Source organism: Saccopteryx bilineata, chromosome 3 (genome assembly GCF_036850765.1).
Source record: "Saccopteryx bilineata isolate mSacBil1 chromosome 3, mSacBil1_pri_phased_curated, whole genome shotgun sequence".
Classification (NCBI taxonomy): Eukaryota; Metazoa; Chordata; class Mammalia; order Chiroptera; family Emballonuridae; genus Saccopteryx; species Saccopteryx bilineata.
Window position 1 is genome coordinate 84,061,519 of NC_089492.1, and position 16,599 is coordinate 84,078,117.

Here is a 16,599-nt window from a genome sequence, read left to right on the forward strand (position 1 = left end):
CCACAGGACGCTCAGCCCCGGGCTAGTCCCAGATGAAGCATGGCTGGGGGGAGCACGTGGTAGGAGCCCCAGTACCGGCCAAGAAGGGAAGGCCAAGTCGGGGGACCCTCACCTGCAGCAGTTGTTGTTCCCGCACATGAGCACCTCACGACCCCCACAGCAGATGGTGCAGTAGGACTGATAGCCGTCGTCATCGTACTGGTACGCACACTCCAAGAAGCAGTTCTAGAGAGCAGGTGGAGGGTCAGCCCTCTGGGCAGGACCCCGGGCAGAGGGGGTGAAGGCAGCTTGGAAGCCAGCCTCGGGGCTCTCACCTTGGAACCCTGACTCAGCTTAGAGATGTGATCCCACCACTCGTCCACCCAGGGTCCAGCCTGAACCACACACCAGGTAAGGGGACAGCAGGTCTCCCGACCCCAGCAGTGAACCCCAGAGGCCTGAGAGAAGGCCAGGGAGTAAGTTACACCCTTTGCCCTGTGCTGCAGCCCTGGACTTTTCTGTGGGCCTCAGGAACACATCAGCCCACCTGTCAGCCAGCCTGTCTCCCACTTCACACTAGTGACTGACGTTGTGAGTTCACATTTGGGACTAGAATGGGCTTTAGAGGGGGAAACTCTTTCAGCAGAAAAAACAATATCAAGTCAAACACCTGAAGTCCAGAGGTGTTTGATCAGGACTTTCCGCTTCTGCAGCTATCCTCAGGTCACCGTCAAGCTGCCCCAGCTCTGCCCCTACAAGCCAGAGGCCAACCCTACCTTGCAGTTTTGGCACATTCCTCCAATGAAGAGAGGGTGTTCCAGGGTGACATTGAGGCTCCCACAAGAGATGCAAATGTCTGTAAAGCAGAGAAAGCAGAGTGAGCAACACTGCAGGGCCCCACCTCAGACCAAAGCCAGCTCCAGAAAGCTCCAGAAAAGGGCTGTGCTGGGGCAGCAGCCAAAAATGCAAGGCAGAAAGTCTGGGAAATGCCCTATGAAACAGGGAGGCACTGTGGCCCATCCCAGAACCCAATCACCTCTCAAGGCATCAGAGCCACCCCCGAGCCGTGGCATCATACAGGGACAGCAACCCTGCCCCTGGGTTACTGGAGATAGTCCTTAGGCAGTCCTTAAGTCCTGGGTTCCTGACCCCATCTTTCCCAGCCCTGAGGGCCCTGAGCTGGACACACCACCAGTAGGCCAAGGGAGACAGACATGGGATGCTAATGGCCACTGGATGAGACAAGGTGATGAGAGACGAGAGGCTAAAGGTCAGCTTCAGACAAATTCAAGCAAATCCCAGAGGGGCCCGCTCTATGACCCACTGGAGTCTCTGAAACCATAATGACCAGCTGATGCCACTGATAGGACGGTAAGATTATAGCACCAGAAGACATATGTGTGTGTGAAGCAGGCTGGGAGTGGTGGGACGTGCAGGACAGATCCTGTCACTGAGTACTAATGTCCCATGTCATTCTAACCTTTCCAGTAGCTATGCCTCTGCACCAGGCATGGCATTAGGAGCCAGCCCACCTACCCGTCCCAGCGGCACAGACTTCTTGACCTCCCCAAAGCCAGCGTCCAGCTGCCCCATCAGGACTCACCTTCAATGTTCCGGCACTTCTGGCGCACCTCGTATACCAGCCGCTCTGCGGAGGGGAGGGAAGCCCAGCGTCAGAGCAGGCCATGGGCCTCGCCCTCCCTGAGGGCCAGCCTCACCATGCCACTCTCCTCAGAGCTGGGCAACTACCTCTTGTGCGTTCGTCAATAATCTCCTTAACCTTGGGCTTCTCAGTTGTGCTCTTTCGGGGCTTTTTGGCTGGTGGGGGTGGTGCATAGGCAGCTGCCTCAGGATCAACCCACATGTCTGTGTAAACTTCTTTGTAGGGGTTCTTCTCCTCTGGAAGGGGAAAGCAGGGAACAAGGTCATGGCTACTAACACCAGCCCCCTCTCTTCCCTCATTCTACCTACAACAGGGGCACAGCCTGGTCCCTTGCTTGTTCCTTGTTCCCAACTCTGGTGTCAGCGGGCCAACAAGGAGCAGGCTACTCTGAGTCCCAGAGCAGTACTGCCCCTGCCCTGACCCTAGGAGTGGGAGACTAGCCCCTGAATGGAGGCCCCGGTGGCTCTTCCTAAGCATGGCTTCCCCACCCAGCCTGCAGGGGTCCCAGAAGCTGAGGCTGGGCACCGGCATTTACCTTCTGGCGGCTCCAGGCCCTTGGGGCCCGAGGGCTGGAAGCCTCCGAGGGCCCACTCGATCATCTGCTTGTTCTGCACCTCCACAGCCTTGGCAGTGTCGCTCTCATCGCTGTCATGGCACGCTGGGAACAGCTTCCCAGCACGGCTGCTGGCCACCTGGAGGGCAGCGTGTGGGGAGAAGTGTCAGTACAGGCTGGAGGGCAGGCTCCCGGCGGCAAGGGTGAGGCAGGTGCAGGAAAGGGGAGGGCCGGGGGAGAATGAGGAGTGTAGGAAGGGGGCTGGGAAGAGGAGCGGGGACAAATGCAGTCCGCATGACCTGGCAGGAGGACCCTCTGCCCAGGCCTAACATCAGCACTCTGGCTTCCCGGCCAAGCAGCGGTCCGCATGCCTCAGAGGGCGCTCACCTGCAGGACTTCGTAGATGGCTTTGCGGTACATGGGCTGCTTGTTGTAGGTGGCCTGGTGGAAAGCACTGCAGAACGAGCTCAGCGGCATCAGCTTTTCAACACACACCTGGAGGGGCAACCACCACACTCATTTTTCCCCTTCCACACTCAGCAAGCACCCACCACCCTCCTGGCAACCGGTAGGGGTGGGGGGCATGAAGACTCGGCCCCCGGCCTTGAGAGGACCAATGCACTAAGTAATTACATGGTGCGAAGGACCTGATCGCAGTGGGAGAGGAGTTCTGGGGAAGAGGTTTCGGGAAGGCAACAACTCAGCGGGCAGCCTACCTCTAACCCACCAAGAGTAACCTAATGGTCTCCTGGGCTTCTTTCTTCCACAACGTACAGAGTGGGGGCAAGCAGAGCCTGTTTCTACCACCCCAATTCCAGACCACACCCCCAGCAAGACCCTGGGCCCAAGACCCCTTCCTGCCCCAGGCTGCCGCCAAGCCCACAACTCACCACTGAGAACTTGCCGTCTCCGAACCACATGACCCAGCGGGTGCCTTCAGCTGCTCGACTCCGGCCAGTCATCCACCAAGACACAATGCGGCCTGGCCACCAGGAGAAGCCCCGCAGTTTCCCCCACACCAGCTCCCCAATGCCAAAGCCCCGGCCGTCCTGGAGCCCCAAGGAGCAGAAGTCATTACATGGCAGTCCCGCGGCCCTGCCTCCCTGACCCCCCCCACGGCAACCCCAGCCCTGGGCCTCTGAGGGTCAGGATAGCCAGGAGGGAGCGCCATCTGAATGGACCACAACGGGGGAGACGAAGAGGCCTGGGAGCAGGTGGAGAGAGAGCAGGACACGGGAGGAGCTGGCAGTGGAAGGACCCAGGACAGAGCTGGATGCAGCAGATGAACGAGCAAGCCGCTCACCTCGTACTCCGGTTCATCATCGGCTGCTTTGGTGGCGTTCTTGTCCCCAGCATCAGCCCCCACAGGCTCAGGTGTGGTGGCCACAGTGGGGGACGCGGGATCAGTGGGCTGCTGCACTGTCGGAGGGCTGGCCTCCTCCACCTTCTGAGACTCGCCGGAGCCCTGGTTTTCTTCCACGGCGTTCATCACTGCAATCACCTTGGCTTTCTTCTCAGCCTGGGGGAACAAGGAACAGAAGTTACCTTGACCTCTCCAGGAATCAGCAAGGCCACCTCACACTTAGGGTGCTCTTCTCAATCTCTGTGGTCTGGAGGCAGTGACGAGAGGTAAAGGGCTGGAGAGAGTTCTTCCCTCATCAGCTCACCTGGCCTGCCACAGAAAACAGAGAGATTTCAAATGGAGAGGTGAACTCCAATCACCTGGCTCAATTCCAGTCTTCTCCTCTGCCTCCTCGGAAATCCTCCTCCCCCATCTCATCTTTCCCCACCGGCCTGCTATCATTTGCCCACCGTCTGACATGGGAAGGTTAACTCTATTCAGATGTGAATCGGGCACCCCTCATGTAGGCCCCGACCTTGGCTCCCTCCTCTCCTATCACACTTCCCTATCAAGAACTGGATCCTCTCATACTCTTTTCCACACCCGGCCTGGGCAATCAGGAAAACCCACGTGGCTACCCTACAGTGGCTTCTAGAATACAATTCTGGTTTCGTCGTGATATCTACAGATGATGAAAATCGCTGCTCTGTGTTGAGAGCATGCCTCCTTCCCCATCTGCTCCAACAGCACAGAAAGCCCCATAAGCGCGTGCCTGCTCCATGCTCACACCGGTCCGGAGTGCTCGGATTAAATCCACTGCACCCGATTCATGCCTTCCTTCCCTGTGTACCCTTCTGATCCATACATAAACACATTCACTCTTTCAACAATTATTTACGGAGTACAGGCGTCCTCTCTGCCGTCCCACCGACAAACTCATCCAAACCCAATCACCACCCCAGCTGGGCAGCCTCCACCCTCTCATCATCGCACACTTTATCTTTCAGGCTCTGTCCCATGGGCCATTCCTTCTCACAACCTGCTCCAGGATTCCCGAGGGCCATGAAGTCCCTGATACTTAGCTCTGAGGGCCAGTCAACCTCATGTCACCCCAGCTGCTGCAGCTAGAACATGTGGCCCTCCAACTTCAAGGGTCTGCATCCATTTTCCACCTCCCAGATTCAGAGAGAGAAAACCCCATCTTCAACATGCCTTTCCACAGGAGGCTTACCCCCAGAGCTTAGAGTTGTCAATGCAAACACATCCTCAAGATGAAAAAAAAAGCTCCAGAATGCAAGCCAGAGTACAAGAGCTCTAAGCTAGAAGTTAGAGCATCCACATCCCTGTCTTAGTCTTACAACTCCAACCTAAAAAGGGCATTCAAACGGATTTCTGCTAACCTTTTCTCATCTGATGTTTGTATGTATCAAGAACTCCAAGGATGCTCCAAAGCATGTCAATGGACCACCAGGTCCCAAAGTTCCAGTGTGCTTTCTTATATAGACTCATTTCATTCAATCTTTAAGTCTATTTCTGGGCCAACTGACTTGCCATAGAGATTCCTGAAACTCTAAGGATGAAAGTCCTTTCTTTGACTCTACAAATTCTTTATTATTTTTTTTTAATTTAAATATTGATTTTAGAGAGAGAAGATGAGGGGGAGAGAGAGGAAAAAACATCAATCTGTTTCTGTATATGCTCTGACCGGGATCAAACCAGCAAACTTTGTGTATCCGGATGATGCTCTAACCAACCAACTTATTGCACCAGGGCACTGACTCAACAAATTCTAAAATAGGATCATTCATCCTTTGCCCCCAGCCCACAAATAGCTGGGAGAATGAGTTGAAGAATGCAGAGTAATTACTCACCCCACCCTAGCCCCACACTATCACCTGTGCTCTACCCTTCCTACAACAATTATCCACCACGCCTCCCCCACAAGGAGGTGTGCCTAGGCAGGCACTCAACCCTAGTGGGGAAGAGGACTCTCATCTAGAATTATCTGCTGAGGCAACCAGTTATCAGGCCTGCTCAGATAAGTGCCATGCCTAGCTGTTTCTGCTCCCTTCCCAGCAACCTGCCTCCACCAACTTTAGGCAGGATGACTGATCTAGACCATGGTGCTGCTTTGGATGACCCCGTTCCATGAGTGACAAGGCCCCTCAGCCAGAACAAGGCATGCAGGTAGCAGAGAGCAGGCAGGAGAGAGGGCCTTCTGAGGAAAGCAGCTGAAGTGACTTGCACAGCAAGCAGCAGCGGGTGGGTGCCAGGCTCCCCAGATCTAGAATCGAGTCATGCCTGACACCACGCTCCATCCTCCCCCTCAGCCCCTTTGTTTCTCTTCACCCCTCCAGAGCCAGTTCCTGAACATTCTTCTTCCCCCACAACTTCCCCCGGCTTGTCAGATGCTCCCGAGCCCCAGCCCACTAGAAGCAGGAGCACATGCACCCAGAACAGTTTCTGGCGGACGGAGGAGGAAGGGGGCCTCCATGGTGACAAGGCCAGCAGGGGTGGGGGAAGGAAGGGGTGGGTTAGCAGCAGGAGGCAAGGGAAAAGGGGAAGAAGGGGCAGAGATGGTGGCTGGTGGGGGAGGGGCCTCATTAGAGGAGTCTGCCTAGGGTAATGAGGGAATGCCTTTTTTCCAATTTTCACTCCAACCCATCTTCCGGGGCAAACAATAGGAGAAAGAAGGGTTAACTCAGCCTTGGCAGCTGGGCTAAAGTCTCCTGCCCAGGTCAGAAGACCCCACCTCAGGGAGGCTGGGAGATTGGGCAGGATCAGAGAGATACCATACCACCTCGACAACTGCCGCTTAGGGAAGCCACTTCGCCTAAAGTTTGTCCAGCCTGGAAAGACACTGGTAACTCCACTCCGGTGGAGGCAGGGTCTCCCCATCCAGCCCCATCCTCTCCAGCAGCTGTCCCACTTCAACCTCCCTCCACACTTGGGCTGCTTCCTGTTCCAAAGGTCAGAGGTCTGGGCGCCCATGCGGACGCCCCACTGGTTTAGCAGACCCTGGGCTGTCCCAGAAACCTCTCCCATCACAGGCCCTTCACAGGCTGCCCCCCAGCACCGGCTCATGTGCCACAGCCCCTGTCAGGGATACGATGCTCCCTGCATCCCCAGCACCACTTCTTCCTGGCGGCCTGCCCGGTGGCTCCCAGAGACACGCAGGAGAGGAAACTATCCTCAAGAGGCCGCAAGGTTGGCACCGCGTGAGGACAGCATGGTCCACCAGCCAGAAACACAGGTCAGCAAGGAAATGCCAATAACCCATCTGCCAGCCAGCTCAGCAAAAGTGCTGCTTCCAGCCTAACTCCTGGGCTCCCAGGGCCCCTGGCTGGGGCCTGCTCCCCAGCCATCACTGGCCACTGCCGGGGCTCACAGCTGGGCTGCTCTTCCTATCCCCTGAACCGCCAGGTCCCACCTGAGCGCAGGGAGGAGTGGGGCTTGGGCTCCTGCGGAGGGAGTGGGTGGGACAGCACTAACTTAGCATCTCCAGAACTCGGGCCAGGCAGGAGAGCGAGCTCGTGCGGGCCAGGGAAGCAGACTTCACTCTGCTCACCCAGAGGGCTGCAGCGGCCCAGAGAACCTCCCACCGGCCCTGCCGCCTTCCCGCCCCCAGACTCCCCAGGGCTCGGTCCAGGAACCTACCCATAAGGCCAGGTGCAGCCCCTCTGCGGTCCGGCTCAGGTGTGAGCCCCAGCCCTGAAGCTCTGTAAGTAGCTGCCCGTCTGGGGGGAGGGGAAGGGGGCGATGGGGCTGGGGGCGGAGGGGGCCAGAGAGAGGGGGAGGGGGGCGGTGGGGGGGGGAGGGCTTGAACATTTTCTTTGTCTAGAACTCCAGGTCACGTGGGCCCCGCTGAAGTGCCTGGTTGGCTGTGAGCGGGCCGGGGGAGGGGGCCGGCTCTCAGACGCTGGCAGTGGGCCAGCCCCTCTCCTCCGGGCCGGGGGCGCGGGGGCCTGGGGGCGCGGCTGGGCCTCCGCCCGTTCCCAGGGCCCGGCCCGGGCTGGAGGCGGTACCCGCCCCTTCTCCGGGACCGGCCCTCCCCCAACTCCGCGGGATCTCCGCGCGGGGCAGGGGGCGAGGAGGGGAGCCCCGGGGCAGCGCTGCAAGGGAAGGAGGGCCGCCAGGAGGGAGGGCTGCTCCCCATCCAGCTGCGGAGGTAAGCTGGGAGCGCAGGAGAAAGGAGAGATGAGGTTCCGGACAGTTAGACAGCCAGGAGAAAGTTGTTAAAAGTTGCCAGGAGCACACCAAAAAGAAAAAGAAAAAGCTTACAAACGCGTAAAGAAGCCCAAGAAGGTGTAGGAAAACTCCAAGCGCACTGAGATGGGACAGAAGGCGTCCGCACAGAATTGGGAGCGCTCCAGAACAAGAACTGGGGAGGGGGGGATCCCCTCCACTACAGGTGGATAGAGAGGGGAGCCTTAAAAAGTTAGCTGAGGCTTTCAGGCTTTGAAAACTTCTTCCTGGCCAACTCCCTGGGTCCCATATGTTACTTTGGATCTGCCCTGATACTTCTCACTTTCCTGTTTGTAAGGCTGGTAGAGGAGGGGGGCGCTACTTCAAAAGTAGGGTAGCCCCCCCATGGGGGGCGGAGCTTGTCCGGCACCCCCCTCATGTACATACCTATGATGAAGTTTATAAACTAGGCTCAGTAAGGGATTAACAACAATAAAATGGACTAATTACAGCAATATACTGTAATAAGTTATGTGAATGTGGTCGCTCATGAAATATCGCTGTACTCACTCTTTTTCTTGTGATGATGTAAGATGATAAAATGCCTCCATACTGAGATGAAGTGAGACAGATGACTAGGCATTGTGACCTAGACTACTACTGACCTTCTGACCATGTGTCAGAAGGTGGATCACCTGCTTTGGGTGATCCTGGATCATTGAGCAATGGTGATTTGGATAGCTGGGGAAATTTATTATTTTTGGACTGCAGTTGACCTCCGGTAACTGAAACGTGTAAAGCCAAACTGCAGATAAGGGGGGAACTGCTGTATAGCAATTCCTTCATTCCCAATCAAATATCTGCAGCTCAGGACCGACATCCCTCTTCTCTGGAAGCCTCCAGGTGGAGCCTCAAGGTACAGCCTCAATCATTTCAAGCTCCCTGCTTCTCACCTGAGGCTCCCAAGGAGGACAGACACACAAGGAATTGACAGGGTCAACTAGACTTGGAGAAAGGAAAAAGCCATTGAGAAACAAACATCTGTAGAGATAACTATATCACAAACACAGCCCAATGGGCCAGGAAAGCTTAAAAGCCAACAAAAATTAGGTAGTACATATGATAAATGAAATGAAAGGTCAGTGTGGAGCACAGACAGGACCTGGAGGAAGCAGCAGATTTGGAATGAGGTAGGATAAGTGGGGGATAAGAGATGTTAATCTGGCCTGACCTGTGGTGGCACAGTGGATAGAGCATTGACCTGGAATGCTGAGGTCACCAGTTCAAAACCCCAGGCTTGCTGGTTCAAGTACGAGAAGCAACTATGAGTTGATGCTTCCCGCATCTACCCCCACCACCCACCCCGCGCGCGCTCTCTCTCTCCCTCTCTCCTCTCTCTAATATCAATAAGTAAAATCTTAAAAATAAAAAAAGAGAGCCTGACCAGGCAGTGGCGCAGTGGATAGAGTATCGAACTGGGATGCGGAGGACCCAGGTTCGAGACCCCGAGGTCACCAGCTTGAGCGCGGCTCATCTGGTTTGAGCAAAGCTCACCAGCTTGGACCCAAGGTCGCTGGCTCGAGCAAGGGGTTACTTGGTCCACTGTAGCCCATAGTCAAGGCACATATGAGAAAGCAATCAATGAACAACTAAGGTGTCGTGATGAAAAACGAATGATTGATGCTTCTCATCTCTGTCCATTCCTGTCTGTCTGTCCCTGTCTATCCTCTCTCTGACTCTCTCTGTCTCTGTAAAAAAAAAAGAGAGAGAGAGAGATGTTAGTCTGGGGAAGGGGAAAAACACTGCCTACCTCCCACCCCCAATACCACTAACACTAAAGGGTGCAAAGAAAGATGTCAGCAACTAGAAATCCTGTAGCAGTGAAGGATAACTGCAGCTTTTCTGACAAGAGGAGATGAATGGGTAGTTTAGAAAGATTAGCCTGGTCTCAGTTTGCAACATGAATTAGAAAGAGCAGAGGAACTAAAGGTGAATGCTCCCGGTGGGAAGGCTGTTTGGCCAATGGCACTTGTCAGAAGATCAGGACTTGAGTCTGGTTCCTTCATCATGACCTTGAACAAGCCACTTAACCCCAAGACATCTGTTTTCTCATTTGCAAAACAGGAGTGATGACACCTGCCCTCGGAGGCTGGTAATACCAGCATCTCCTAAGGATCGCCTAGTGCTCTGGGTCTGTGGCTCCCAGCCACAGTCAGCTGGAACAGAGGAGCTAGGATGGGTGCTGATGTGATGAAGTCAAGAAATGTGCTGTGAAGGACAGCCTACCATCCCTTTTGGGGCTCAGCACCCTTCTGAGCAAGCAAGCCCTGAAGAGGGAGGAGAGCTCCAAATCAGAGCACCTTCTCCAGATAATTCTTGGGGAGTACAGACTTCCCTCTCCCAACTCCAACTGAGACCCAGAATCTGTACAGCAAGAAGGAGCCATTCAACAAAACACTGGCCCTTTTCTGTTCCAACTCATCATTCAACCCAATCTGCTTGGTACAATTTTTCAGGAGATCCCCAAGCAGAGATGAGAGGCCCTGAATTTATACCTCTTGCCTGCTCCCACCCTTTATAGAATGTAATATGACTTGCTCAGCTGCTTCTGTCACTGATGCCTCCTCAGCATCCAGGCCCTGTCAACAGGCTTTTTTTTTTTTTTTTTTGTATTTTTCCAAAGCTGGAAATGGGGAGAGACAGTCAGACAGACTCCTGCATGAGCCTGACCTGGATCCACCTGGCACGCCCACCAGGGGGCAATGCTCTGCCCCTCGGGGAGGGTGGGGTGTTGCTCTATTGCGACCAGAGCCACTCTAGCGCCTGGGGCAGAGGCCAAGGAGCCATCCCCAGCACCCGGGCCATCTTTGCTCCAATGGAGCCTTGCTGCGGGAGGGGAAGAGAGAGGCAGAGAGGAAGGAGAGGGGGAGGGGTGGAGAAGCAGATGGGCGCTTCTCCTGTGTGCCCTGGCCGGGAATCGAACCCGGGACCCCTTGCACGCCAGGCCGACGCTCTACCACTGAGCTAACCGGCCAGGGCTAACAGGCTACTTTAGACCTCACCCCAGGCCTCCTCTCAAAAGGAAGTCTGTGATTGGGCTTGGCTGGCTCTTAGTAACACTTGCCCTCATCTGTGGCATCTCCTCTTCCATTATTATAGGGCTAAACACCGTAGCTTCTACACTCTGTTAGTTGGACTGTTGGCCTTGGGACTTCTTCAGATGGTAAGTAACAATGCCCACACACGCGGCCAGGACTCAAAGTGTCAGAACGAACCAGGGCCATCAAGCTTCACTTTTTTCTTGGCTGACTTAAAAAGTAACCTCTCTCTCCAGCTGCCAAACATCCTCATTCTCATTCTTTAAAATTAAGCTCAAATTGTGACCTGGCCGGGTAGCATACTTGGTTGGAGTGTCGTCCTGATGCACCAAGGTTGTGGGTTCAATCCCTGGTCAGGACGCATGCAATAGTCAACCAATGAATGCATAAATAAGTGGAACAACAAATCTCTCTATCTATTTCTCCCTCCCTCTCTCCCTCCCTTTCCCTTCCTCTTTCTCTAAAACAATAAATTTTAAAATTAAAAATATATAAATATCAGCCCTGGCCAGTTGGCTCAGTGGCAAAGCGTCGGCCTGGTGTGCAGGAGTCCCAGGTTTGACTGCTGGCCAGGGCACAGAGGAGAAGTGCCCATCTGCTTCTCCACCCCTCCCCCTCTCCTTCCTCTCTGTCTCTCTCTTCCCCTCCTGCAGCTGAGGCTCCATTGGAGCAAAGTTGGCCCGGGTGCTGAGGATGGCTCTGTGGCTTCTGCCTCAGGCACTAGAATGGCTTTGGTTGCAGCAGAGTGGTGCCCCAGATGGGCAGAGCATCGCCCCCTGGTGGGCATGCCAAGTGGATCCTGGTCAGGTGCATGCAGGAGTCTGTCTGACTGCCTCCCCGTTTCCAACTTCAGAAAAATACCAAAAAAAGAAAAAATAAATAAAATTATTATCTTTCAAAAATAAATAAATAAATAAATAAATAAATAAATAAATAAAAGAAAGCTCAAATCTTATCTCTTTACATCACTCCCATCTTAAGCAAAGGGGAGACCAAACTCAAAGGTGTCCCCTCACCAACCTGGGGCACCGTCCCTTCTCCTGTACTACTGGACAGAAAAGGTTACCCTTTTCTAGTCTACCAGAGGTTTAACCCTTTGCGTTCAGTAGGCAGAGACAGACCCCAAAGTAGAAAAGACACCAAGATCTAGGGCAAGCGTGATTTTAGTCAAAGTCAGGGAAAAACCAGAGGAGCCTTCAAGGATCCTCAGGTCACATTTGTCCTCAACCTTGCAGAGTAACCTGCCCAGGGTGATGCCTGGGATAGGCCTTTTGATTGAGATAAAGATAATCAAAAAAGCAGGGGCATGTAAAACAGCCGGGTTCTTGAAAATGTTATAAAAATGGATGTTGAGGCCTGATCTGTGGTGGTACAGTGGCTAAAGCATCGACCTAGAACGCTAAGGTCGCTGGTTCAAAACCCTGGGCTTGCCTGGTCAAGGCACATATGGGAGTTGATGCTTCCTGCTCCTCGCCCCCCCCCCATCTCTCTCTCTCTCTCTCTCCTCTCTAAAATGAATAAATAAAATCTTTAAAAAAAAAAGGATGTTGAAAGGAGGAACTCCTGGATAAAAAGAAGATCTGGTGGAGGTCAAGGGCCTAAAAGCAGTGCTGGGGAGGAAGGAACTGGCATGGTCCAAAAGAGAGGGTGACCTGAACAAGAGGGCACACTTCCTGTCTGGCAGGCAGGGAGCAGTGATTCAACAGGCCTGGTGAAAATAACTCTTAAGGACACCTGATTCTCTCAGCCCTGATCCTGTCTTCATCAAGCAAACTTCTAACTTTTAATGACATTTTCCAGTGGATGTGATACCAGTTAGTTGCCAGAAAACAGCAGGACAAGTGTAAGGATCTGTGTGGCAAGCACACGTCCTATAATAAGTTGATAAATTGAACATCCTGGTATACGTCCCCTTGTGTCTCTGAAGAGCATGCTCATGATAAGTGCTGTTACTCTGACTTTCCAACTCAAAACTGAGATGAGACACAAGACCACGAGCCTCCCACCAAAGGGCAGTAATTCCCACAGGCCCAAGTGAAAATGCCACACCTGCCTGCCTGCTTTTAACTCAAAGTTCAGAGTTCAGGTCATACTCTGTCACAAAATCCAGGACTCACAGGATGTGGGAAAGTCATCTTCCATCAAACAGGACATTTATCACCCGAGTTCCTTTACTCAAAAGTCAAGCCACGATCACTAGGACGCCATCTGCAAAGCCACACATTGGAAAGACACTGTATTTTCTGCCCCACAAACATTCTCACTGACCCCGCAGCCAGGGAGACCTTATTCAGACAAAAGACTATGGGAAAATATGATGTCTAGTCTGATCCTGCCCCCCCACCTATAGCTCAGCAGCCTCAAAGCTGTGCCCTAAACCTCTGCCTGCCTGCTGATGACATCAACACTGTGTGGCACTCGAGTCCCCACAACCCACAGCACTGATGTCATGCACCCCACACTCGATCTGCCTAATCGCTATTCCGCAAATACGTGGGGTTCTTGTGCCTTTGCTCATGCTTTCCTTGCCCTGCCCCTTCAACTCCCACCCATCTTCGGGCCAAATCTTACCTAGCCTTCTGGCCCAGCTCACAAATGACTTCCCCCCATAAAAGTTTCTCTAGACCTGAACTGTCCAATAAGGTAGCCACCTGTGCTATTTATTTATTTATTTTTTTAATGTTCTAGAATTATTATTTTATTTATTCATTTTAGAGAGGAGAGAGAGAGGGAGAGAGAGAGAGAGGAGCAGGAAGCATCAACTCCCATATGTGCCTTGACCAGGCAAGCTCAGGGTTTTGAACCAGCAAGCTCAGTGTTTCCAGGTCAACGCTTTATCCACTGCGCCACCACAGGTCAGGCCACCTGTGCTATTTAAATTAAATAAAAATAGCCTGGCCTGTGGTGGCGCAGTGGATAAAGCATCAACCTGGAATGCTGAGGTCGTCAGTTCAAAACCCTGGGTTTGCCTGGTCAAGGTACATATGGGAGTTGATGCTTCCTGCTCCTCCCTTTCTGCTCTTCCTTCTCTCTCTCTCTAAAATGAATAAATAAAATCTTTTCATTAAATAAAAATAATTCAGTTCCTCAGTTACATCAGCCACATCCCAAGTATCCAATAGCCACTTGGAGCTAGGCGCTCCTGTAGCGGATGACACCGGTTTTAGGACATCTCTGTGACTGCAGGAAGTTCTACTAGACATTGCTGCTCTGGCCTCTCACCCTTATCTCCCCAGTGAAAAAATGATCCTGTCCCTCCTGCCGCTCCTCTGGGCTCCTCCTCCGGGCTCCCACAGCACTCTGCAATCCTCTCTTTGCACCTGCCAACCTCTGCCTGCGCTAAGGTGATTGTGTACTCATTTTTCTCGTCCACGAGATTAAAAATTCGTAGAGGCCAGGGCCTGGGTCTTACTCAGCCTCATATGGAAGCAGGGTGGAGCAGAACTCCCTGCACCTTGTAGAGGATTAAAACTGTTGAACTGAAACCAGCCTTGCAGGAGCCTTGTGTGGAATTCACTGCCCAAGTTCCTGGTGGGGGACAAGTACTTTCCATAGTAAAATTCTAAGGGGGAAGAGGTCCAGGTCTAGGGTTGCCCAAAGAGGAGGGAATCGTTGTTTTCCTGTTCCCCTGCAGTCGACAGAGGTTGCAAGCAAATGACCAGGACTGGGCTGCTGGCAATAAAGCTAAAAATAGCCTCAGAGCCAACAGCAAGGAGTTAGCAGGACTTGTTGCTAGGGAGACCAGTTGCAAAGAGAGCGACTAAGCAGGGAGAAAGTGTCAGACCTGCACCCTGAGAGCAGAGGCCATGCTGGGGGGAGGACTCGAAGTTGACAGGGGTCCAGAGCTCCCACCTAGAGATGTTCTGCCTTCTGGCAGCTCCTGACTAATGCTCTAAGTGGGGCAAATGTTTCCCCTGTCCCTCCGTAACCCATCTCCATGGAAACCACCATGACTGGGGTGAAGTACCAGCCCCTGGAAGGAAGGCCTCTGCCTAGAGCTGGTTGTTATGGCAACATCCCCCATTTCTGTCATTCTCTCTCTCTCTCCTGGCTTCTCCTGTAAGGGAAAGGTGGGGCCTGGTCTGGGCTTAGCCAGTATAACCAGGAAACACCCGCTTTCTGACAAGAGGAACCTGCAAGGGGCTCTTCAGAAGCCCTGGGCACTCAGAAAGGCCAGCCTGCCCTCAGTCCAAGGCAGGGCTTCTTTTCCTCCAGGAGGGCCTCACTGATTATCTTGCCAGGGTGGCAAGATCATCTGGCCTCACTTGGGTTTAAATAGATCAGGATCATCCACCGAGGTTTTAAAAACTACAGATTCCTGGGCTCTCCTATGGAGATCAGTGGGCTTGGGCTAGGACCCAGGAATGTAGTAAAACCTCCCTAGGTAATTCGGATACTGGCGAGGTATGAAAACCACTCGTGGCCCTGGCTGTCTAGTTATAATGAGGAAACTGAGGCTTAGGGGGACTGAGCTCACCCAAAGGATCAGAGCCATTAATTGAAGAGGAAGTGGTCTGGGGAAAGGGGGTGAAGGCGGAAGGAGATGCAGAAGGAAGCTCTCTCAGTACACAAGCCTAAGGTGAGGCCCCATCTCCGGGGCCTTTCCCTCCTGCTCCCCCTTCAAGCCAGAACATGCTGTTGTCTGATACTGGACTGTGATTTACAACCAAACCTCTTGACAGCTGTCCCTTACGGCAGTAAGTGGAAGGTAGTGGGCAGGGCAGTCTGGTTCCCAGAGTGTCCAGAATGGATACTAGGAATGCTGCAACCTCCCCGGTTTCTCAGACAGGAGTGACCAGACCTCGGGCTGTCTGCACTTGCTTCTGCTTCCTGGAGGATGAGGGGAGGGTGAGAAACACGGGCACAGCTAGCTGCCTGTCTGGGCACATGATCTGGGCTGAAAGCGAAATCCATCCTCTTTTGAAGGAAAAGCAAAAGGGTCACTATGGCAACCTGCAGTGTACTGGCCTGGCTGGGCTCTGTGCCATCACCCCAAACTTGGGCCCAGGAGAGGTGCAGAATTTAGGCAAACACCCGGGGACAGGGGTCCCCACCCACCTTGCCAGTGGAGTTTCAGAACCCAAAGAGACGGCGCTCTACCTCGGGACACACCTCTGGCCTGCCTGAAACACACCTCACACTAGGATCCAGGGGCACTAGGCGGCCTGAGCACCTGAAGACGCCAGGCTGGGGGAGGACACGGTGGAAGAGATGGGCCGCCACCTTTCTGTTAGTCACAGCCTAATTGTGTGCTCAAGACACGCCCCACATGGAACCACAGCCCTCATTCAAGACAGCATGCAATTAGATAGTAAATTATGTGGTCGAGATGCTTTCTCTGTGCGGAAGGAAATTCGGGGAGGCTGGGATCAGCAAAGGCAGGAAACTCCAGGGGGCCTGGGGGGGGGGAGAGAACTAGGAATGCCGCAACCTCCCCGGTTTCTCAGACAGGAGTGACCAGACCTCGGGCTGTCTGCACTTGCTTCTGCTTCCTGGAGGGTGAGGGGAGGGTGAGAAACACGGGCACAGCTAGCTATCTGCCTGTCTCCTCGGGAGGGGAGCTGCCTCACATCTGTTGTTGGACCTGCTCAGATAAATTCTGATCCAAAAAGCAAAATGAGGGGTGGGAAGCCACCTCCTCACTGACCCCCTCCTTCATCTCTCCCCACACCTACCCCAAGAGGCCCTCACCCCTCCACAGCTCGCCCACCCGCTCCCTGTCACCACTGCCCTTCCTAGTAATGCATGTGTGGAGCCCACACATGCACCTGCCAGACCT

General features: G+C 53.7%; 1 protein-coding gene across 11 annotated transcripts in view; it reads right to left on the reverse strand.

The window, feature by feature from the left end:
- Positions 1-16,599, reverse strand: part of DNMT3A (DNA methyltransferase 3 alpha) — a 138,406-nt gene that overhangs the window by 15,975 nt on the left and 105,832 nt on the right. For all 11 annotated transcript variants that reach the window (XM_066266605.1, XM_066266596.1, XM_066266599.1 and 8 more), the window contains 8 exons: positions 3,499-3,714; positions 3,086-3,244; positions 2,583-2,690; positions 2,178-2,334; positions 1,729-1,878; positions 1,583-1,627; positions 756-835; positions 113-225 (listed from right to left, as the gene is read on the reverse strand). In XM_066266605.1, the coding sequence (XP_066122702.1) occupies positions 113-225; positions 756-835; positions 1,583-1,627; positions 1,729-1,878; positions 2,178-2,334; positions 2,583-2,690; positions 3,086-3,244; positions 3,499-3,714 (1,028 nt within the window). The remainder of the gene's footprint in view (positions 1-112; positions 226-755; positions 836-1,582; positions 1,628-1,728; positions 1,879-2,177; positions 2,335-2,582; positions 2,691-3,085; positions 3,245-3,498; positions 3,715-16,599) is intronic.